The sequence below is a fragment of the Chaetodon trifascialis genome, chromosome 5 (genome assembly GCF_039877785.1).
Source record: "Chaetodon trifascialis isolate fChaTrf1 chromosome 5, fChaTrf1.hap1, whole genome shotgun sequence".
Taxonomy (NCBI): Eukaryota; Metazoa; Chordata; class Actinopteri; order Chaetodontiformes; family Chaetodontidae; genus Chaetodon; species Chaetodon trifascialis.
Genome location: NC_092060.1, coordinates 23,806,346 through 23,829,556, shown reverse-complemented (window position 1 = coordinate 23,829,556; position 23,211 = coordinate 23,806,346). Strand labels below are relative to the sequence as shown.

Here is a 23,211-nt window from a genome sequence, read left to right as displayed (position 1 = left end):
TACCCGATTAATCGGTCGGCATGTAGTAGGGATGTTCCTCACGATTAACTTCCCTGACATTTAAATGGAAATAGAAACTTAGACCAGTCAAAAAACATGAAAGCTTTCAAAAAAAGTTGAGCACAATATGTGTGAGGTTAAGCGTGTTGTTGTATTATGAGCCTTTTGAAACCTTGAGTTTGATTATTGCATTCTTCAACAACCAAATCGTACTTGAATCGCTGCTGAAGCGTGTGACACTTTTCACCGTGCATTATGAATATTGCACATTATCCTGTTATTCAGATGTGTGCATAAATAAAGTGATAATTGGTTTCACAGACTAGTATTTCCAGGGCTGACTAATCGACTAATCGCGCACATCCCTGGTTTATAAAACATGGTGAAAAATGAACATCACAGCATCCAACAGTCCAAAATGCAAATATATTCTGTTTACTATAAGCAGCAAAGTCTTGGAAGAACCTGAAACCAACAAATATTTGGCATTTTTGCTTGAATAATTACTTAATTATCACAATAATTTGATTTATTAAGTAATCTTTGCAGCTCTACACAAAATAAAACCCCACTTTTCTTAAAGGGGCACAAGTCTTTTATGAAAGCACCGTGCAGGACACACACATACTGTGCATCTTCAACATGGGTGGCCCCAGTTTGGAGAAAGAATCATGCACACACCCGCAGCACCACCCGATAGCTCACAGGAAATTAAAATAAATAAGCATATAGAACAATATCTACCTCCAGATTCTCTCCTGACGTATCACTTTGGAGTGGTTATAATGCGGTTGTCAGCCATTTTGTTGAGGTAAAGACTTGAAGTAGTGAAATTAGCCCGGCCTTGTAAAGAGTGGTGTAGTTTCATCCTGGAAAACATTAACAGTCTGGGGCAATTACCTCTCAATGGCTGCCTTCTGCACGGGGTGTGGGTGTGTGTTTGTGTGTGCGAGCAACACTGAGGGTGGTGCGTGCGCTTGTGTTGCTGCACGTATGGATTGTGTTTGGGCGTGTGTGTGTGTTTGAGAGAGAGTGCTTTGTACTCCATGTGATAGCAGTATGTGCTGATGGTGCTCCCCTGGGCCCTGCCCTCCCAATGCCCCCACCCCAGGTTACTCCTCTCTCACCTCCCATCCTCTCACTGTGTCCTTGACCTTTTTTTTTCTCTCTCCACATTCTTGCTTTCCCTCTTTTATTGTCACATATTCCTCTCTTCCTTTGTTTTGTGTTGTGTTCTTCATCTCTATGCTCGTTCTTTACATCCTCATCATCCTCACTCCTGGTTTCTTTTATGTCCTCTGGACGCTGTCCATTGGTTCTTCTTCACTTGTTTCCATCCCTCCCATGTTTCCTCTCCTGCACTCTTCTCTGTCTCAGACCTCCTCGTCCTCCTCCTTTGTCATTTCTCCTGCTGTTCCCTTCTTCTTCTCCTCCTCCTCATTCCTCTTTCCTACTTTTCTGTCCTTCCTGCCCTCCATCCATTCCTCTTTCCTCAACCTTCATTCCTGCCATTGCTGTCCTTTCCCTCCTCCTACTCCTCCCCTTCCTCCCCCCTCCCTCACCCTCCCACCCCCAGCCCATGCCCCCCTCTCCATTAGCAGATTAGATTTAGTCCCATAATGCCGCCGGGCACCATGATTTTACCGGCTCTCATTACTCCTAAATCATCTTTTCCTTCTCTCTCTCCCTCTCTTTCTCTCTTGCTCTCTCTCTCTCTCTTATCTCCCAACTATAATATGCAAACGCACACTTCTACACACAAACACACACATGCGCGCACACACGGCATATGCCACATGCCAAGGCCTGCACACCGCAGCACCCCTGAATTAGCGGCAGAGCTGGTGATTTGTGATGCAGTGTGATTGGGTGGGAGGGGAGAATTTGGTTCAATTTCTGTCTGTCCGCATCCATCCTTTATTCCTCTCCATATATCCCCCAGGCCATGAATGATTTTCATATCACAACGTTTGAGGCGGACTACATTCACTCACATGCTGTTATACAAGGTGTTTTGGAGTAGAATTTTCTGGAGTGAAGTAATGGTGCCAACCAATTTTTGCAGGACAGCTCATTTCTTTTTCTTTTTTTTTTCCGTCTTGTCATGTTTGTAACTGCCTGTGCAGAAAGAGAGACACGTGAAAGAGGAGACGGAGAAAAAAACAGAAAGAGTCGGTTATATTTATGTATGCGTGTTGAGCGAGCGAGCAGCCATTAGTTGAGAGTGTTCATCATTCCCGTTGTGTCAGCGTCTTATCGTTTATTATGGCAGCGGGTGAGTTAGCTGTACTTTTACCCTATGTGACAAAACTGCTGATCGCCACGTCCATTTTAATCATGCTATGGTGCCTTCAAGCACATTTAAAACATTCGTCTACGTGCTGCGCCCAGTGTAGCACATATTAAACACCGTCACGTACTGAGATAATACACAGGCTGTTAGTATTTGAGGCATATTAGCTCCAAAATAGAATAAAAGCTAATATTGGTTTGAAGGAGAGCAGAGAAATGAAACAAATCGAGGGATTTTCACGAGATGTAAAGTTATGAGAACTCGATTAGTCATTTATTTTTAGATTATTTATTCACATTATTCAGCTGCATCTATTTTTCATGCGAACTGGGCCAAAAACGAAATAATTCTTTGGTGAACAAATTAAAAGGAGCAGAATAATTTAACTTTACATTTCCTTCCTCTTCCTAGCTGCAAACCATATTTGCTGCCTTAACTCAGCCGATCACTGAGGATCGCCTTGCAATTAGTCAGTAGTGACCTGATGTTAAACCCAATACACCCCCCCCCCCCCCTTTTTTTTAACCCTGATTTGACCATGCAAATTAAGGAAAAAACCATTTCCTGCACCTGTCCTGTTTTCTTCAAACCACAGAGAAAGCCTGCTGGAGAGGGACAATGGAGCAGAATCTGGATCCACTCAATCTAATCTCTCAGCCTTAATGAGCACTGCTGCTTTTCAGACACACCCTGCAACACACACACACACACGCACGAGCGGAAAATCAGGAACTCGCGTCCATGGATGCAGATGTGGTTGGAGGCGCGATAACATTTACTCGACCAATACACAAACACTCGTGATGTCTTACAGGTAGACGCTGACAGTCTCAGTGAGGATATGGATTCAGTCGGAGGCGTACACACAAACATTTATAAACACACACTCGCATAGATCCCTCTCTTCCAGTTAGCCCTGACATTAGCCACTCGCTGTTTCTAACTGGATCATGGGGCTTACTAAAGAGATTAGGGCTTAGACACAGCATAGCAACCGCACACACGCACGCACACACACACTCTCACGAACACGCAGTCATACACAAAAGTGCTTTCTTTCTCCCTGGTTGTTTCTTTTATTCCTTTCCCTTTGTCCATCTCTTCTTCCGTCTTTCCCTTTCTCTCCACTTTATACCTCTCCTTCACCCACGCACACACAAACACGCACACACACACACACTCAAGCAGACAGGCCCTCAGGCTAAGAAGACAGCAGCCAGTAGCCATTGTGGAACACAGTCCGTCAGAGGAATTAGCCCACCGCTGCATGGCAAGGGAGGATGACAGCGTGCTCTGTTAGCCATCACAATCACTTTATTTCACCAAGTACACTCGGACAGACACAGCGACTGTAAAAGCTTTCTTTCTGTGCATTTGCCTCATTTAAAGTGCTTTTTCCGACATGAGAGGGTCATATGAGGAGTTTGGCAGCAAGTCATTTAAAAGGCAATAATTGTAAGTATTATAATTGTGAACCGCTCTTGAAATATGCCATTTAAGTGCTACTAATTGTAGGCCTATGAAGTCATTCATATTCCCAATTGTGTCCTTCAACATATTACATAAATCTGGAGTTTCCTTCACTCAGGCGCACCTGCACTTTGGCACACATGATTCAGGCTCTTTGAAGCTCCGTGTGTTGTGATGTTGTTTTGCTGGTTGCCAGACTGTTTTTATAGCTAAACAATGTTGCCAGCATTTAAGCTAATATGGTCCACCTTTGTGAGGATTTTATTTCCTTCATAGTTAACCCTTAGCAAACCAGTTAGTGACTTTTGCATCAAAACCCGTGTCCCAGCTCCCCATGGTCATAATTTAGTTAGTATTTGAACACAGTCAAGGATAAACATCAATTAATCTGCAAAGTGAGCATAAAAAGCATTCTTTATGACTTCTTATTGTCCATGAAATTCAGAAATTTTCTGCCTCAGAAGTAATGTAGTTGATTGTTGTGCGCCATGTTTGCAGTAGAAACAGGAATTGTTTCGCCAAAAACATGTGCAGTATCACCTAAACTCCAAACGATGGCATTTCTGTGACCTGTTGAACCTTAAATTAACAGCGTATGGAATCCCCAGGTTAGACAGAATACCAAGCAAAAGTTCACAGGATTTTGTCATTATAGTTTTTTAATGCTAGAGTACTGTTGTACTACAATAATCAGATATTGCACATCAGTGTTCAGCTTCCAGACTTTCTTATGTTGTCAGATTTTGGCTCTGAGCGACTCGAGAAACTTCCTTTGCACACAAGGGACTCCGCCGACCTTTTGCAAGGGAGCACATTATGTCATCATGGGTGCACAGAAGCCTCGACTCCCCTCTATCTCGCTGCGCTCAGACTCACATTTGCCCGCATCTCGCCCTCAGTTGTATTCTTCTCTCAGCATCATGAAAGGCCACGCAGCCATTTGCCAAACATTGAGACAACAAAGGCTTGCTGTGCTTCTTTTCTCTCACTTAGTCTCTTTCACACACACACACACACACACACACACACACACACACACACACACACACACACACACACACACACACACACACACACACACACAGTCTCATTTTATCTCACACACATCTTCTCTCTGCTTGTCGGTTTCTTTCAATACTATACACTCAGGAAAAAAACACCACGCACACACACACACACACACACACACACACACACACACACACACACACACACACACACACGCTCTCTCTCTCTCTAACCCCGGCTCTGGCGAGACACCTGTGCTGTTCTGTTCTGTTTCTGTGCTAAAAGTTAATTGGCCCACCGGCAAAATGGCCTGCAGTAACCTTGACAACGCTGACCTGCTGAGAGACAGATCAGAACTCACAGAGATGCTTTATGTATACACACACGCAAACACACAATGTACACACGGATGCACACAAACATAGGCATGAACAGACAATCACAAAGATGTACACTGTGCCGAACGTGCAGTGCATAGTGTTTGATATGGACACACACCCACAGCACACATGTACAGTCGTGCATATTCTCACACACACACACACACACACACACACACACACACACACACACACACACACACACACACACACACACACACACACACACATGCTTCCAGCACTCCTCTTCTTCTGTCCAATCTGCTAATTTGCAGTGTATTATTTATGGGCGCTGAGGTGCTCCCCAGATGCTTATAAAGGCAAAACACCACAGTCAGCTTCTTTATTCACACCTCCTCCTCTATCCCTCTCTCCGCACCTCCATTACTCCCCCTTTCATCCCTTGATCTGTACTCAAACCTGCCGTTCTGTTCATTTTTTCCCTTTTCCTCCCACACCCATTGGCTCACTGTCCTTCCTTCGCACCTTCTCCACTCCCTTCAGTGTTCCCTTCCATCCTTCCCTGCGTCCTTTTTACTACTTTCCCCCTCTCACCCATTTTTCCCTCCGTCACCTGCCAGCTTCGCAGCCCCTCCTCATTACTTCACCTCACCTCCTACTGACTGCCGTCTGTTGTCTTCTCCCCGTGCCTCCCTCCTCCTTGTAGTCTCTCTAACAGCTCGTCTTCTTCAAAACACGTCCATCTCTCCTTCCTTGACGGCGATTCAGCCGTTGAGTAAAGAGTCAAACCAGGGTTGCTGGGTTCATCCTCGCTCTAATGGCAAAGCCAATGCAGCGCCCATCTTCTGTTCCTACACCAGCACCATTTATCAGCGCGCTTCACCATTTACTTCAAAGGCTTGCCTAGCCATTTACCACATGCAATGAAGGCTTTAATCATTCAGCCATTATTTATCCTGCTGCTGCTCCTTCTTTGTTTTTACTTCTATTTTTAATATTCGCTTCAATAATTCAAAATCTCTACATCCAATGTTTTTACTGCATTTTATTTTAATGCTATGATCTGTCTTACTGATAAGCTACGGTTGGCATGGCAAATCAGAGGTTTAGACAACTGTCTGTGGACCAAGGGGCTCTCAAATAGCCTTATGTTGGCTGAACAATTTCTCAATGAGCAAATCCATTTAGTCAAGGAGCTTTGGCCATTTTCAAAATGAGAGTCTTCAACCTAAATCCTCCATCGTGCTTCAAATGCCTCAAATCCATTTCTTGCTGTGGATCAAGTCATTTCCTGTGGGAGAATCCATGACCAGTTTATCTTCTGTTCTACTGACGCAGATTTATTGCATTGTGATGCATTGCACTTCTTCCACTTAGGTGTTAATTATGCATGCATATGCAGTCAAATGTCAGAGTACGTCCTGCTTGTGAAAAGAAATGAGCGTCAAAGTTGTAATAATTGTGATTACTAAGCACGTCTGATCATTTTAATCCCTGCCCATTTGATCCAAAGACACCTCCAATAATATTAAATATAGATCAGCATTTGCCGGGTTTAGCAGCTTTCTGCAACATATACATATTAGTAGTCTTACCAAAGACAAGTCATCTGTGCTCCTCAGTCACTTTAAGTAATAGGCTCATCTCTTCACTGCATCTCACTGGAGTGCAGCTATCTGTTGTTGGCAGGGACACAACCTTTCCCTGGGACCACTGTGAGTTATTATTCTCGTCCCGTTTAAAAGATGAAGAAATCACCTGGTATGTAGCGGATATTGCATCCTCTTGATGTCACAGAGCAGATAAGATATCCCCGCTTCTTTGATAAAACACACTTTTTGTGCTTTTAATTGAGGGATTACGGCGTCCTCTGCGAGCCGAGGAGAATTCCTCTGCTTCTTTGGCTCTCAGAGTACAGTGGATAAGCCAAGAAAAGCAACACTTGAAAACAGGCATGTCATCTCTCACCAAACAGCTGTTGACATGTCAGTAATGGATTTAAGAGAATACTGTTGCAGCTCTTTCATTGAGAGTAATATGGCAGCTTTTTTCCTTCAGATAAATACATCAGAGTTGAACATTTTATGCTGTATGTTACCATAGCATACATTCATCTCATTACTGGTGAAGCACCCTGAGTGTGCTCACAGTTCGGTTTAGTTTTATAGGACTTGGTGGAATAAAATTAAGTAATGAAATTATGGTTTGGTCAAGATTGGTGACAGTGTGGCGTTAGCCTATCTCTTAGATGTGCATGAGAGATACTAAATCCAATAGAAAGACAAAGAAATGTCTGTCTCCAATCTATCCACCCATCCCTCCATCAATCGCTCTATAGGCTGTTTCAATCTCTTCTCGCCTGCCTGTTAATCCGCCCTCCCCTCCCTCCATCTATCTCTCCTCCCCACGTCCCATGCTGATGTCGTCTCTTGATCCTTTGCTGCTGAAGTTTTATTAGCTCCATAAATGTCCCTAAGAGCCTGCAATATCGCTTAGCTAAAGCACTGGAGGAAAAGGAAGAACTAACAAGGAAAAAAAAAAAAAAACGGAAAGAGAGGCAGAGTAGTAATATCGCTTAGTTCCGTGGATGACAATTCAAATAAGAAAATGTATTAAAACAAAATGGCGTCAGGGACATTAAAGTGAATTAGCCAATTACAAATTACCATGTGTGCGCCCCGCTGCCTTAACCTCTCCAACTATTTTTTTTTTTCCCGATGGTAACTCATCTAAATTTGTTGGACGTCTTTCGGGCGCAGGGCCAGAAAAGCTTTTATATCCATAAAGGCCTATGGATCACAGAGAATTGCATTAAGCTGTCCAATTTAATTACAGTATCGACAAAACATAATAGATACTTACAGCCTTACGGAGAGCGATGGGTAGAGGAGGGGAAAGAGCCGGAGCGGGAGAGAGAGAGAGAGAGAGAGAGAGAGAGAGAGAGAAACAAAAAGTGCAGACAATGTCCATTTATAATGCTGATGCAGTGTATGTATCAAAGGAGGCCTTTAAGAAATGTGTGTGTCTGTGAAGCCTAGGTGTGTGTGAGTGTGTGTCTCTAATGAAGGATTTGCAAGGGCCCATGAGAGCTTTTGAGAACGCTTAGTTTGATTTAGATGCTACAGCTCCCTGTTGGCCTTGATGGCTGTTTCGCTGGCAAACACACACAAATGTGCTCACAAACACACATACGGCACTGTACGGTCTGCACACACACACACGCACAGTCGCACACAGTGTCACTCGTAAACACACACCTGTCCGCACGCATGCACACACACTTACTTAATGGAGCGAGTTGGGAGAGTGGCTGTCCTGTCCGGTCCCGTCCCAGCCAGCCCGGGCTGTCATCCTCCCGTCTACCGTGATCAATAGAGGGGGGCAATATTTTTATTCATAAAGCGCCCACTTAATTAAATCAGAGAGTGGAGAGGAGGGGGAGAGTGGGAGGGTTGTATAGGAGAGGAGGAGGAGGAGGAGGAGGGATGAGGCGGGGGTTACAAGACGAAGCAAGGGCACTGAGTCAAAAGACTGATGAAGAATTAAAAAGACTCGAAGGAGAAAGGAAAAAAAGAGGGAGAAACGTGGGAGGAAGACCATTCTGTGTGACCGCCATTAGAGCAGAGCACAGAGGAGGCAGAGGGCGAACTTCAAGGCAGTATGTGTCTGACGGGAAGTACTTTTTTTGCACCAGTGTTTTCCATTTAAGTCAAAGTGACATTAGTTATGTTACATGACATGAAGAACATGCTTTCAGGGACACATGCAGTTTGGTAGGAATGCTAAAAACTGTTGAGAAGAGTCAAACAAGATCTTGAAAATGTGAGGATAGACTGCACCGGAGTCCACAGACAGTCATCAGTTTGAGCCCAAACCAATGACAAAATTTAGCAATGAAAAATCACTTAAAGCTGTAAAACTTTAAAATGTTTAAAAAAAAAAAAAAGCAGTCCTCGCTATATACAGTCCCAAGCTGCAGTCCTAGAGTCTGCAATGCACTGCCAGCATGTTGGATAATATATCCCCCCGTTTGTTGGCACAAGTCAGAATCACTCAAGTAGAGTGGCTCTGCAGCCAAGACTTGAAGACCGCGGTTGTAATGGGAAGACTCCATTTTTGAATGCATGGAGCTTTGTCTGAGCTACACAGTATGTCCGTGGCGTTGCCAAAATGCAGCATTTAAACTCATACGTTTTCCCAGGATAAATGAAGGTTATTGCTGGAAGTTCCTTTTCAACTTGCCCAATAAAATAATGGTTCGAGTATCATATACAGAGGCTGAATTTGAGTTATTTCCACTCAGATGTCACATTGCAGCAGTAGACCTCCCTGTTTGCTGTTGTAATGTGATAATATATACATCCATATTCATTAGGTCATATGAGCACATGCCAGCGCTCACTGTGCAGTTAACCGCCACTGATATGGGAAAATCCACTCATGGATCAGTTGTGCTTGCGTTTTCAATTTATGCAATGTGACAAAAAGTGAGGAAAAAGTTCGAATCGGACTCTTCACCACTTAGATTCTTAACGAGAATTGAAGGAGTTATTCTGCTTTTACAGCAGGAATACATTTAAACAATCTACCATGGCAGGCATTTAAACCTTTCCATATTTATTGTGACCTAAAGGTACCACTTAACAGTAAGTTAAAATGGTATAAAGGACACTTAAATGGTTGCAAAGGTTACAGATACCACAAGATATTGAATCACTTCTACAGTACAGACAGTAAGCGCTGTCATACCTGCTGCATGACTTTGGTCTTACCCTACAGTGGAGTGCCTTAAAAAACAAGGGGAATATGAGCTAGCCAGCAGTCGATATTTATTACTCTCTTTATGGAACAATATTAAATGCAGTTACAGCCCCCAAGGGAGAGAAAAAGAGACAGACGGAGGGAGAGAAAGTGAGATAGCGGGAGGGGTGGAAAAATAAAGTGAAGAGGGAAGAAGACAGGACAGGAAGAAGAGAAGTGAGGGGCTGGAGCTAAGCACTGGAGGTCTCTCAGGTTTCAGAAAAGAAACTGTGCCACCTCTGTCTTCCTCCTCCATCCTCCTTTTATTCATCTCTCCTCCCGTTGCTCTCCTCTCTCTTTCTCATGTCTCCCCTGGAGCCCGGCCAAGGGTCATCTCTCTTTCTTCCTTCCATTACAGTCAGTCCTCTTTTAATAAAAGACACACACAGAAACACACTCACAGAGATGCATACTGTGCATCGCTGTCCATCCACTCTCACTTGCCTGCTGTTTCTCTCACGCGGGGACACACTAATTCTGCCTGACACGCACATACACACCTCGGCCACCCTCCTTGTCATCTCTGTCTAACTGAGACCTCCTGTGATGCCATCTGACACAAAGCCACATGAAATCAAACGGGCCTGTATCCACTCCCCTGCTCACAGGTTAATGCTTCAGAGCGGCCCTGGCTCATATCTGGACGAGCCTGAGGGCGGATCCGTCTAATATCTGGTGTCTACTGTTACACCAGTAGCCTGGGAGGAAAGATGATTTGGTCAGTGTGTGTGTGATTGAAACAGAAAAATTTAGACTGGTGTGCGCATGTGTTTGTTTTTGCTGTGTGTTACGGAGGCGTATGAGCGTGCAAAAATATGTGTGTGTGTGTGTGTGTGTGTGTGTGTGTGTGTGTGTGTGTGTGTGTGTGTGTGTGTGTGTGTGTGTGTGTTAAGGGTTTTCACCAGTGTCTGAGCCTGTTCAGCACTGTGTGTGTGTTTTGGTGTGTGTGTGAAAGGGTTAACTGTAATATCCGAAGCGGCAAAGGGTGACCTGGTGAGTGTTATTATTCTCCTCACATGAATAATGGAACTTAATATGGAGGAGGTGATAGCTGCGAGCGCACACACACATAAACACACCCTCACACACCAACATGACGACCACCACCACATCTCCAACCCCGGGGAGGATTTTGCTGTCATCCTCAATTCTTCCAGACTTCTAGGGGCCACAGAGAGTCACCATGCCCAGAGAGGAGAGGCCTTGGCTGCGGAAACTCTAACCAAGGGTGGGGGGTCTCTGTGGTGAAAGGGGAAGGTCTGGAAGACATTTGGTCAAAATTCAATCAATTATACAGTACTTAGGAAGCCATGACAAACATGGAATGGATAATGGAAGACTGATTTCTCCTCTTTTGCTTTTTTGCTTCTCGTGGATACTAAACTTAGCTTACTTGAACTTTTGTGAACTTTTGAATTGTTTGTCTTATCTCCATCCAGCTCTTGAGATTCCCCAATTCCTCAAAAGAAATGCAGTTATTTTCATAATCAGTATCACTATAATTTACAGAATTTGTCATCCTAATAGAACTGATGTATAATTCAAACATCCATTCGTCTCTTTAATAGAATTTTTTGGAGATGAATTGCCCTCTCCCTCAAATGCTGTGGCAGTAGAAGAGGACCAGAAAGGCTCAATCCAATAATTGAAATGTGGGAGCAGATTGCTAGACACTGGTGTACAAACCATCCCGCTATCCAAATGAGCCCTGTCTGTGTCTGTGTGCGTTTCTGTGAGGCCATCCTATCAGCGAGTGTCCTTTTCAAGGATCACAGGCCAATCTCCTGTTGGTGATAGCCTTCGCTCCACTCAAAGGTCGGCAGGTATGAGTCACACAGAGACGAGAGGAGGACGGCTGTTTACATGAAGACATAGCGTAGCTCTGGATGTTGAATGCGTACAGATATTAGTAATACATCATGATGTTATTTTTTATCATCAGCCAGTACAGAAGGTCATATCAAAAGTGTGCCAAATGGCAGCCAGAGACATCTGCTTGAATATTAAAAGCTGAGAAAAAAGGCCTATTTTCTCAATCAGCCTCCGATTATGAGCGGAGGGGTCCGGCATGAGCGAAACATTTCCTGCCAAAGTTTGATTAGTTTTGGTTATTCCACGGGACAAATTGTTTTTCAGTGCACTAATCAGCTTTTAGAAACATTCGAATCAAACGGCGATGACAGTGGTTGGATTGTTTGCTTTTGTTTCCAGGTCACTCTCAATCAGGGCTGATGAAGCAAGTTCGCTGAGTTTCTGAGTATGAAACTTAAATAATACCTTTCCCCAAAACTGTGACTTTGGCTGTTGCACATATAGTAATGAATATTTGATTTTACAGAAAAAAACACTTAACTTGAAGCCGTGTTTTCAGGGGGTTTAAGAATCATATGATTCATGTCAACAAGTTAAGTTTTGTTCCTGGATTTCTTTCTTTGTGCATCTGGTGCAGCTGGATGTGGTCAGCAATGGCTACTGTAGCCTTTTGAGTCATGGCATTCTCCTTTTTCACATTTTTCTGACCACATCTGGCGGTGGGATGTTCTCTGCTTCAGACTGCTCAGACCTTTGCATTCGGACATAAAAATCTTGCCTGGTACAGCTTTAAACAATTACTGCAAACACATTTATCAGTCTGATGCATACGTTATAACTATAAACACATTTTAGGGAGGGCAACCGTCCCTCCTCTCGCTCACACACTGAGTCCTGTCGTGCTCATTAAAATAACTTGTTGTATATTCTTTCCAATAAAATGTTGATGAGATGTCCATCTTTTGTTTACACCTCCCAAAATGTCAACCAAACAGGAAAAGCGCTGGATGCAGCCTGGAGATAAAAACATTTCCATAACCCTAAAACCAATTGCACAAATGGCCAACCAGTAACCACCCGTATGATGAAAACTTCATTCAAAGCCTCACGACATATGAGTTTTATTGTGGCGGCCTAAACTGTGGACTCCCGGAGCTGGTGTCAGTCACTCAGCTGGAGTCATAAAGGCCGACAGAGAGACACACAGTCTCATAATGGCTTTTATTTGACTTGGATGGCTTTCCTTCTGTTAGAAGGAATAACAAATAAATATCATGGTGGGTAAACAAAACAATAAAAGATTTATTAGCCATGGAACTCCTCTGAAATATGACTTTTTAATGTTTTTCTTTATCTTGTTCTCATTCGGCTTTTTTTTTTTTTTGTTATCATTCTCCACTCAGTTTTCTCGGCAGTCCTCAGAGGGCAGGGTGGTATAAAGGAGATGCAAATCATAGAGAAAAACAAGATAGATTCATGGATAGAGTTAGATAGTTAGATGGATGGATGGAGAGAATGATAGATAATAGAGACTGATAGAGAAAGGGGAGCGCGGGGTGGAGTGCGAGAGTGATAACGGCTTTTCTCTCTATCTGTTTCCTATTTGCTCCGTGAGCGTCAGCATGACAGAAAAAAGAAATCTTTCAGAAAAATCCCGTCCCGACCCAAGAAGTGTCAAAACCTTCAAAACAAGAAGTGTAAACACGAGGAATATTTTCCGGCTGTGCTGCACATTAAAATATCATAATACCATTCCTGTCTGTCAAATGTTTGCCTTTTTTGTGCTCCTTCGTTACCGCAAGCGCTGAGCAAGATTGCACATAAAAGCACATATTTTCTTTGCGTAAAGAGTATACAATGCCAGGCACATACTTTTCCCATCAAGGCCTGGGGAGGGAAAGCTGGGGAATGCTCATCTCTTGTCAAACAAAAGGAATGAGCCAGAAAACACAGGGCCCAAAGTCCAAAATGATGAAACCTTGTTAGTTTGAGGAAATGAGTTTTCTGTTTTCCGAGCACAGCTCGCCAATTAACATTCACCGCCCTAATAAAAGCTGATTGGCTCTGGAATAATGCACAACCAATTTGTCTCCAGTGTACGCGAACATGTGCGTGAGTGTAAACTCGACAGCATGAGCATATACAGTGAGGAGTTAATGTATGTGACAGCATGTGTGAGTGTGTTTATTCCAGTGTGTGTGTGTGTGTGTGTGTGTGTGTGTGTGTGTGTGTGTGTGTGTGTGTGTGTGTGTGTGTGTGTGTGTGTGTGTGTGTGTGTGTGTGTCTTTGTGAAAACTGGCCAATAAGAGGCAGCGTCTCTTAGCTGCATGGTAGGAAAGTGTTGAATATTGTTGGTACATAATTACCTTTCTCCACAGAGAGGATGGCTGATTTCCATGTTATGTGTGCGTGCCTTTGCGAGCATGTGTGTGTGTCAAGGTCAAACCGAAAAGCCCAGGCAGAGCAGAGGTCTGTTGCTCTTTGCGTGTGTCGACTATCTATCTAATCCACGTGGTCATGCATTTGTGCGCTGATTGGCTTTGTTAGCACGTGTGTTCAGTGTGTGTATCCAACTCGCTGGCAGCTGACTGGCAGGAATATCGGGTGATTAGCTCGTCTGATATTTCATACCTCTCTTTCTCTTTCTCTAATTACATTGTGCTTTCTGAACCCGGTTTGCCTGCCAGGTCTTATCCCCAACAAACAACACTAATAGAGTTAAGGCCCGTCTGTTGTGTCATGTCAAAAATCATTTGGCTCATATCAGTATTCATTACGGAGAGAGAAAGAGAGGAAAAAACTTAGCATGGCCACTGTTCAGTGTGTGTGTGTGTGTGTGTGTGTGTGCGTGTGCGTGCGTGCGTGCGTGCGTGCGTGCGTGCGTGCGTGCATGTGTGCGAGTTAAAGAGAAAGACCAAAAGAGCCAACAGTGAGAGGGAGAAAAAAGCTTGCTCGATAGTGGTATTACAGTGTGTGTGTGTGTGTGTGTGTGTGTGTGTGTGTGTGTGTGTGTGTGTGTGTGTGTGTGTGTGTGTGTGTGTGTGTGTGTGTGTGTGTGTGTGTGTGTGTGTGTGTGTGTGTGTGTGTGTGTGTGTGTGTGTGTTCGAATAGATGTGATTGCTTCATTTTTCTGCCAGAGCAACGCTGCGCCGTTGGAGGGCTTAAGTTAGAATAAAAAATCTTTTACATTAAAAACATGCGAAACACACACGCACACACAGAAACACACACTGCTCTTTTACTCTGATTCTTTCCTTGTTCCTTCCCCGCCGCTGCCTCTCCATTAATCACACACACACACACACACACACACGCACACACTTCAAGGCAGTAGATGGACTCATGCCAGCAGTATTTCTGATAGTTCCTTTTGTCTTTGAAGCTCTTTGGACCAAATTGTTCCACTGATCATAAATGTCATATCATCCTTCCCCTCTCCCTCCCTCCATCTCTTTCTCCTTCTGTGCCTTTGTACTGTAATTGGCTATGTGTGTGTGTGTATGTGTGGCGTAGATCAAATGTTTGTGGCTTTGTTTATCATTTGACTCCATATATCTTTGAGTGCTTGGAATACCTCAGCTAATGTCTCCTCCCTCTCTCTGTCTGTCTCTCCAGAGACCTCAGCGAGAACCAGATCCAGGCGGTTCCGAGGAAAGCTTTCAGAGGAATCACAAGTGTCAAGAACCTGTAAGCACATTTACTTCCTTCCTTTCCTCCGTCTGTCTTCCTGCATCTCTATCTTTTCCTCTGTTTTCTGTGATCAAGCTCAATTTTCATCATTTATCCCAGTTGCTGCTGCAGTTTACGTTAATGTTTCCCTTTTAACCCGGGCCCGCTCAGTACAGACTCATGCTAGTTCGAAGCTTTATTCATAAATTCGTAATGTTGATTTTCAAATTCTAGATCAACATTTGAATGCATGTCTCTTCATATTGCACCAACCCAGTATTTCTGCACAGCTGCAGATAAAGATTAGGATCCAACCATGTGATACAGCTTCCAGTCACTCCCTAGCTTTGTTAAGTCACAATTATTAGGTTACCTACATGGATCCCAAAGTTTTCAGACATACCAAATATGTAAATGTTTGAGGAAATGTGTATAATATGATGGCCAACACGCGAATATGTGCATTAAATAGAATGATGCAGCCTTAAAACCATTGAGTTAATGGTCTAAATACTTCACTCAATATGTAGGTGTGCGTCAGTCTGTCAGATTGTGTGCATTTAGATTATCTTTCCAACATTAAAGCGATGTAAGCGGGAGAAAGGGCGGGAAAGATAAATTTAACGTGTATCTATGATGTTCATATTTTAGATTTTTAGATGATAGATTGCAGATCAAAAGGAATTTGAGGAAATCTAAATATGGCATCAAAACTTAACGTTTAAGCAGGAGATTTTGTAAATGAAACCTTGCAATACATTTTCCACTTCCTCCCAGTTTGCCTGTCATTTCCATTTCCCCTGCACCTCCCTGCTCTGTTCAGGGCTCCTTCTCCTCATCTTTCTCTTCTCCTCCTCTCCCTCTCTGCTCTTCCTGTCCAGAGAGGTTTTGTCCTCTCGTCAAACGTTCGATAACCCCCTGTCATTTATTCATGACGTCCCAATCACCAATAGTGTGATCGATATGCTGCCTAATCAATGCTGCTCATCAATAACGGCTGATCAATCCAGCCTGATGCTGCGTAGGAAACTACGAGACAGACTCTTGGGGCTAAACAATGTTCTCAATGCGACAGAGTTCAATATAGAATTAGATAGAACAGAATAGTTTTAGTGCAGTGACCAGAGGCATGCTTCTGGTTTGTAACCGTACGGGACAGTAAAGATGGATAATGCTGGAAAAAGCATTGCTTTTGCTCAACAAATACGTGAATTAAAGTTTGGCTGTGTGTTTTATCAGCCATGACAGAGAAAGCAAAAGGATAAAAACAGAGCAGAGCATAATAACTTCAAGATACAAAACGATAATAAGCCATCCTCCTGGATGCTCCCAAAGCCTTATTTCAGAACTGAAGCATTTGACTGGCAGGAAACAAAAAAAACCAAACATATAAGTGAGAGAGGGAAAGAGAGAGGGGATGGGTGTGATGTTAAAATACAGATTGTCTGTAGATTAATGATTTTGTTTGCAATGTGAGCAAATAACGAGCAGTTTTTGAACATATGCCATGTGTGGGAAGACGGCGTGAAGATAAAATAAAATAAAACTTTCAAAGACTAGATTTGAACTTAGAAGTAAATAAATCATCATAGCAGTCACTAATGCAAAGACGGGTCATATCTGACTGAATGCCAGCAGTATCTGTCATATTTATCCTCTGGACGAGTGCGAGGTGAAAATAAATCATTTATTTCATTCCAATATGCCAATGAAGATCATGTCGCATGAATGAAAGCTCCAGAGCAGCCACAAAAATAAATAAAGAACTTGTGGTGAAGTTGTTTTCTGTTCACTCTGGAGGATGAGAAGTGCTTCAAGTGCTCTGAAAAAGTGGAAACTTGAACATCTGCAGCTCCGTGACCATTGAGCAATCTGCTGAAGATCATGTGACATCATCAGAAGCTCCAGAACAGCTGCTAAATGAACCTTGTGATGAGAAAGTTTCCCCAACTACAAAAAAATGTATTTGTGTAGCTGTTAATTGGCGTCCAATCTTGGAAGTCATGTTTGTAACTGATTACTGTAGAGAGCAGTTCAGTCATCTTTCTTCCACAGGAGGTTTATGTTCTCTCGTGGCCACCCGCGTGTGCATCAACCTGTGTTTTCTCAACGCACAAATTGTGACTTCGGATAGATTCTTACCAACAGAGAAGTCACGAAGAGTTCTGGGCCCAGGTTTGGGTTGGCACACTCCTCACAATATTTCACCCGAATAGCTCAAACACAGCTTCGCGAAGCCCAGCGAGCGCTCACAGAGACAACTGTAACAGCTGCTTGAATTCATTTCCAGTACATCCTTTTAGTCAGCCAAATGCATCACCTTAAAATGTGGACTTTGGTGTCCTTGCGCTGCTAAGATCTATGCGATTCTGGCACTTTTTCATTGGTCAATCTGTGAATTGATTAATATGCGTCTTGCTGCAGATCAGTAATTCACGGTTAGGAAACAGGCAAATGTGCTCCTCTGGTTAGTTCCGCTCCCAAGTGTGATGTAAGTTCACTATGGCCGCCAAAGTCCACAGGAGATTATTACTCTTAAGTTAAATGGACCTGAAAGTGCCTCTACTTTGTGCTCTGTACAGCTGTGTGTGTGTGTGTGTGTGTGTGTGTGTGTGTGTGTGTGTGTGTGTGTGTGTGTGTGTGTGTGTGTGTGTGTGTGTGTGTGTGTGTGTGTGTGTGTGTGTGTGTGTGTGTGTGTTTTTGTGTGTGTGTTTTTGTGTGTATGCAAGTGAGCAGTGTCAGTTCTCATGGCTGCGCTCCAAACCTTTGAGTTCAGGTTGGCCCCCGAACATCTAATCCACTCTCCCGTCTCCCGTCGGACACAATCCAAACCAAACCACCTTCCCTCTTTCACCTTCGACTCACTCAAGTATTTCACAGTCGTTTGAAGCTCAGCGGCAGAAAACAACCGACTGCAGGGTCGCGTTGCAGCACCTTGCACGTTGGTGTTAATGTGTTTCCCGGCGTTGCATCCCAACGTTAACGCACATTTACACCTGAGAGCTGCCCAGTATAACCACAGTCTCCCACAGCTGTCCCATTGAACAGCCCCAGTGAACAGCAGGTGAAATTCAATATATGTTTCCAGACTGGGTATTTTCCACTCTAAAATGCTGAACCCTGCCCTTAGCTTTTTAACACCAGCCTCTCTTCTCTCCTAACTCGACTCTTCACTTTCTGCCAAAGCCATAAAGTCATATCAATCAAGTTTGACGGTAAAATTGTCTCTTCCCCCGTTAAAATGTTTTGCGCGAAATTGCTTTGACCTACAAAGTGAATCATTTCAGCTTTTTTTCTGCCAAAATTAGGAGTGACTCAGGCATATAAAGATCAGCCGTTTCTTCTTCTTCCTCCTCCTCCTCTTCCCTCTTCGGCTCCTCTTTCTTTCTCCTCTTGTTAGCGCTACTTTCTTACACTTTCCCCTCCTCCTCCTCCTCAAATTACATCACTTTCCCTCTCCTCCATTCTTTGTCTTCCATCACCTCTTGCTCTCTCCCTTCATCTGTCATCACATCTTCATCCTCTGTCCTCAACAATTTGCCTCTGTCTTCATCCATTGTTCTTCTTGTTCCTTGTGTCAGTCTTTCGTCTTTCCTTCTCTTGGTCTTTTTTTGCTTCATCCTTTTCCCTCCATCCCTCTTTCTCTCCTTTTATCCTGCTCTCCATCCATCCCATTGTTTACTCCATCCCAGCTCCCCATCTTCCCTTTTCACCACCCATCCATTCCTAGCTTCCTCCAACCAGCTCCCCCTTCAATTCTCTTTCTTTCCTCAGTTTCCCTCTTTTTTCCTTTTTCATCTCCTCTCCATCCCTTCATCCCTCCCTCCATTAGACAAGGTGACTCCTGCAGTAAAAGGCTCCAACCCTCCATTATGCCACAGAGTTGAGGGAAAAAAAAAAAAAAAAACGTCATGACATTCTGTCCCTGGTGGACACAGCATTGATTTTCTCGTATGTCTCTCTCTCACTTTGTCTCTCTCACTTACTCTCAATCTATGTCACTCTCCCTTTCTGTCTCACTCTGCTTTCTCAGAGTGCAGCCTCTCTCTCTCCGTCTATCTATCTCTCTCTCTCTCTCTCTCTCTTTCTGTCTCTGGTTTGTTCCCTTTCATTGCTGCCCAGTGGCTAGCATAGCACCATTTATTGCACTTCTTTTACACACACATGCACAAACATGCTTACACGCACACACTCACGGACCCTTTCGACCCAGCTATCAGATTGACTGCTTTGCTGAAACTGCCAAGAACCTGGCAAATATGATTACTGTAGGCTCCGGCTAACCTAAGGAGACAGGTATATGCCATACATCTGTGTGTTGGTGTTTGTGTGTGCTCCCCTATACATTGTGCTGACTGCTGGTGCTGTCACTCCCCTAAACTCAAGCTGTCAGTCAAACTGCAGATGATAAAGGTAAATGTGGAGTTAGATGGGATAGAAAGCACTGTATCCAAATCCCTGAAACACGCCGTGTGTTTTATGGTTTTATCAGCTACATGTCATATTCTGGATGCTTATCGTATCTCGTCGTATCTAATCCAATTTTCTGTAATCTTATCTTGTCTCATCACGTCTAGTCTTGTCTGATCTTGTCTTGTCTGGCTTTGCGAAGAAAGTCATCATGTTAACCACACCAGCGAATGTCCCACAACTTTGGCGTCTAGCGCCTCTGCTGTCTGTGCTGCTCCAGGACGCAGCAGGGAAAAGTGTCTGTTCCCTTCAAGCTGCAACAGGTTTACCTCAGTTTTTCCCAGGTATGGTGTGATCACTGTTGACAAGCTCGCTCCGCTCACAGGAAGTGATAAACTAGAATTTAGAGGGAGTAGCTCCGAATCTGGGACGGCACAGTGGAGCAGCAGGTAGTGCACGTGCCTCACAGCAAGAAGGTCGCCGGTTCGATCCCCGGGTCGGGCAGGGCTTTTCTGTGTGAAGTTTGCATGTTCTTCCCGTACATGCATGGCTTCTCTCGGGGCACTCCGGCTTCCTCCCACAGACCAAAAACATGCTCTTTAGGTTAATTGGTGACTCTAAAATTGTCCTTAGGTGTGAGTGTGAGCGATTGTTTGTCTTGTTGCCCTGCAATACTAGCGACCGATTCAGGGCGTACCCCGCCTCTCACCCGTTCACAGCTGGGATAGGCTCCAGCCCCCCCGCAACCCTGAAAGGGATAGTCGGTATAGAAAATAGATGGATGGATAGTTCTGAATCTGCAGACAACTAACAGACCCCTTTCCAACACCACCGCTGCTGCAGCCTGTATTTCAGTCTGTGCTGTGTGAGTATTTACCATCATTTAGGACAACTCACAGTTACTGGATGTTCACTGCTGTAAGCCTCACACTGGTTAAACGCTGGTTTTCCTTTGCTTCTGCTCAGTCTGTGTTGGCACTCGCTGTGTGTCTGCGACAATCCTACAATCACTAATGCTGCAGCTAACGAGCTGCATGCTAATGAACCTTTAACAGAACAGGATTGCGTTATAAGACGGGCTCGCTTTGTTCACTCTGACGATTGTTTCAGATATATAGATATGTTAAAAATGTTTTTTCTCAAATGAATTAGCCATGTGCAGAGTGTTCGACAACAGCATTTGTCCCTTTGTGCCATTGGTGAGTTCATTAAAGTCAAAAAATAAAAAAAATAAAAAAAATCAAGAATCAAACAACTCGCAGCAGTGTTTCGTGTGTTGCAACGACCTTCCTCAGATGGGTGTCACAACTCATTCAGTTCAATTCAAAATTTATTCATCCCTCGAGGTGTAATTTGAGGCAAGCTGGTTTGCGAACATAACAACATAAAACCACTACAAACAATTAATTCACGCACTTTGATGCAATGTTAAAATGCTAAATTTATTCATATAAAGATAAAAAGCAAAGCTTAAAACATCAGTGAGAAATCAATAAAAAAAACTATACAGGTGGTAATGTTGAAATGACACACATCCCTCCCCCTCCGTGAACTGTACAGCATAGACTTCCATGCACTAAAAACTCCATGACTGGCCTTATTTGCATAATGTTCCATTCAGGCACACAGAAAAGTTTTCAGTCAGAGCAAAGCCTGATGCAGTAAACCACACCCAGCTGTTACAGCCAACAACCAAAGTGGAGTAATCTTCAAAAACTGTTCTCACCTGATGCACTTCCCACAGAGTAGACTACTAAAAATCGATGTCCTTGAGACTTATGTCAAGGTTATTGGACAACATTCAGTCGGTAGCTGCTGAAAAGCTGAAGCAGAGAGGCGGAGTGAGTGTGATCAAGCACAGATACTGTACCTGTGCAGTCGTAGTCACGCTTAAACGCCAACATATGTGCGTCGCTCATGCTGTGAGGCGTATAGCCATAGCTGTATTACAGGGGAAGCGTGGACGCATCAGATAAGGTACAGCTGTTTCATTCGCCCTCACATTACACCTCAGTGCCCACACAGACGTGTTTTATCTCCAGCAGCCATCACGTCCTCACGTCCTCACCTTGTTTTCCCTCTGCCTGCCTTCTCGCTCTCTCACCCACTTTTTTTATTGTGATGAACTTTAATTCGTTTTTCCCACTGGGTCCACCCATGCTCGACATCTGCACGCTCGTGCTGTAGCACCTTCATGTGGTTTGGAAGAATGTAATATGTAATTTCTTCAAACAATACAAACGTACAGTATATCAGTGTAAGACCAAAAAAGAAGCCGCCCCGTGGCTTTACTTCTTTACCTTTCTCCTTCCTGTCATCCCCTCCTTTCTCTTCTCCCTCGTAAAACGCCTCCACGCTTCACGCTTCCCTACCCACAATGCAGTGCAGGGTAGCCGTTTGTTTGAATTATGACTACAGCGCCTCAGAGAGAGGTGAGAACATTGTGTCGGCTGCGTGTACACGCACACACAAGTTTCTGACCTGCGCCGGTGTGTGTCTCTGTCATTGCAGATGTTTGCCTTCAGTTGTTTTTATGCTTTCCACAATTCCAACTGTAGACAACTAGAGCCAGGCATTTATCTAAGAAGAGAGTGCTTGAACGTATACAATACATTAATAACAGGTTTCTTTTTGGTAGCAGAGAATGTGTAAATGAAGGTGACGGCAGAGGCGTGCAAGCAGACTGTGCCCTGCACAAATATGTGAGGAATAAATGAGGGAGAGGACAGAAGACATGGCAGCCAGCTTCCGGAAATTGTTTACTTAGATTCCCATCATTCTTTGCACTACACCAACCCCCTTTGCTCTTCTTTAAATGGCAGGATGTGGCTAATTCGTTAAAGGTCGTGACAAAGTGAGACAGGAGGGAGAAAATGTCAATAGCTGTGTCTGAAGTGTAGCATATTTCGCTGGACAGCATCTCGCTCACGTGCGTCATCGCAGCGATGGGATTCGATGTGAAGTGTGCTCACGTTCAGGGAAACACAACCTTCAGAGTGTTGTGGTTAGTTTCAGCTACGGGCTGAGACACTTCTTCTGCATGATTACAGAGTGTAAAATTAGATTTTAGAGTTTTGTGTGGTTGCCAGGTTTGCCCTGAACTTTAGCTTTAGACAAATGTGTTTCCATCTCTTCCTAGAAATTATAAATCTACTTCAAGCAAATGTACGTTTATGTTTATTTTTTTTTATTATTTTTTTTTCAATTCAGTACGCTAAAAAGGGTTCAGATGGAGAGCCTCTTGGTGTCCTTGTCAGCATGAACCAATCTCAGTCTGGAACACAGTCAACAGAGGTGGACCGGGGTGGACATGATTATGTGAAAAACTTGACATGCCTCAGTGTACCCTTGAATATCACTAAAAGCAGAATCATCATTTGCAAGTAAAAGTGTACTCCGTATTGTACA

The 23,211-nt window shown here is 43.8% G+C and overlaps 1 protein-coding gene across 1 annotated transcript in view; it reads left to right on the top strand.

The window, feature by feature from the left end:
* The window catches only part of slit3 (slit homolog 3 (Drosophila)), a 242,144-nt gene that overhangs the window by 115,675 nt on the left and 103,258 nt on the right, over positions 1-23,211 (top strand). Inside the window, exon 5 of the mRNA XM_070962829.1 lies at positions 15,340-15,411. Within this exon, the coding sequence (XP_070818930.1) occupies positions 15,340-15,411 (72 nt within the window). The remainder of the gene's footprint in view (positions 1-15,339; positions 15,412-23,211) is intronic.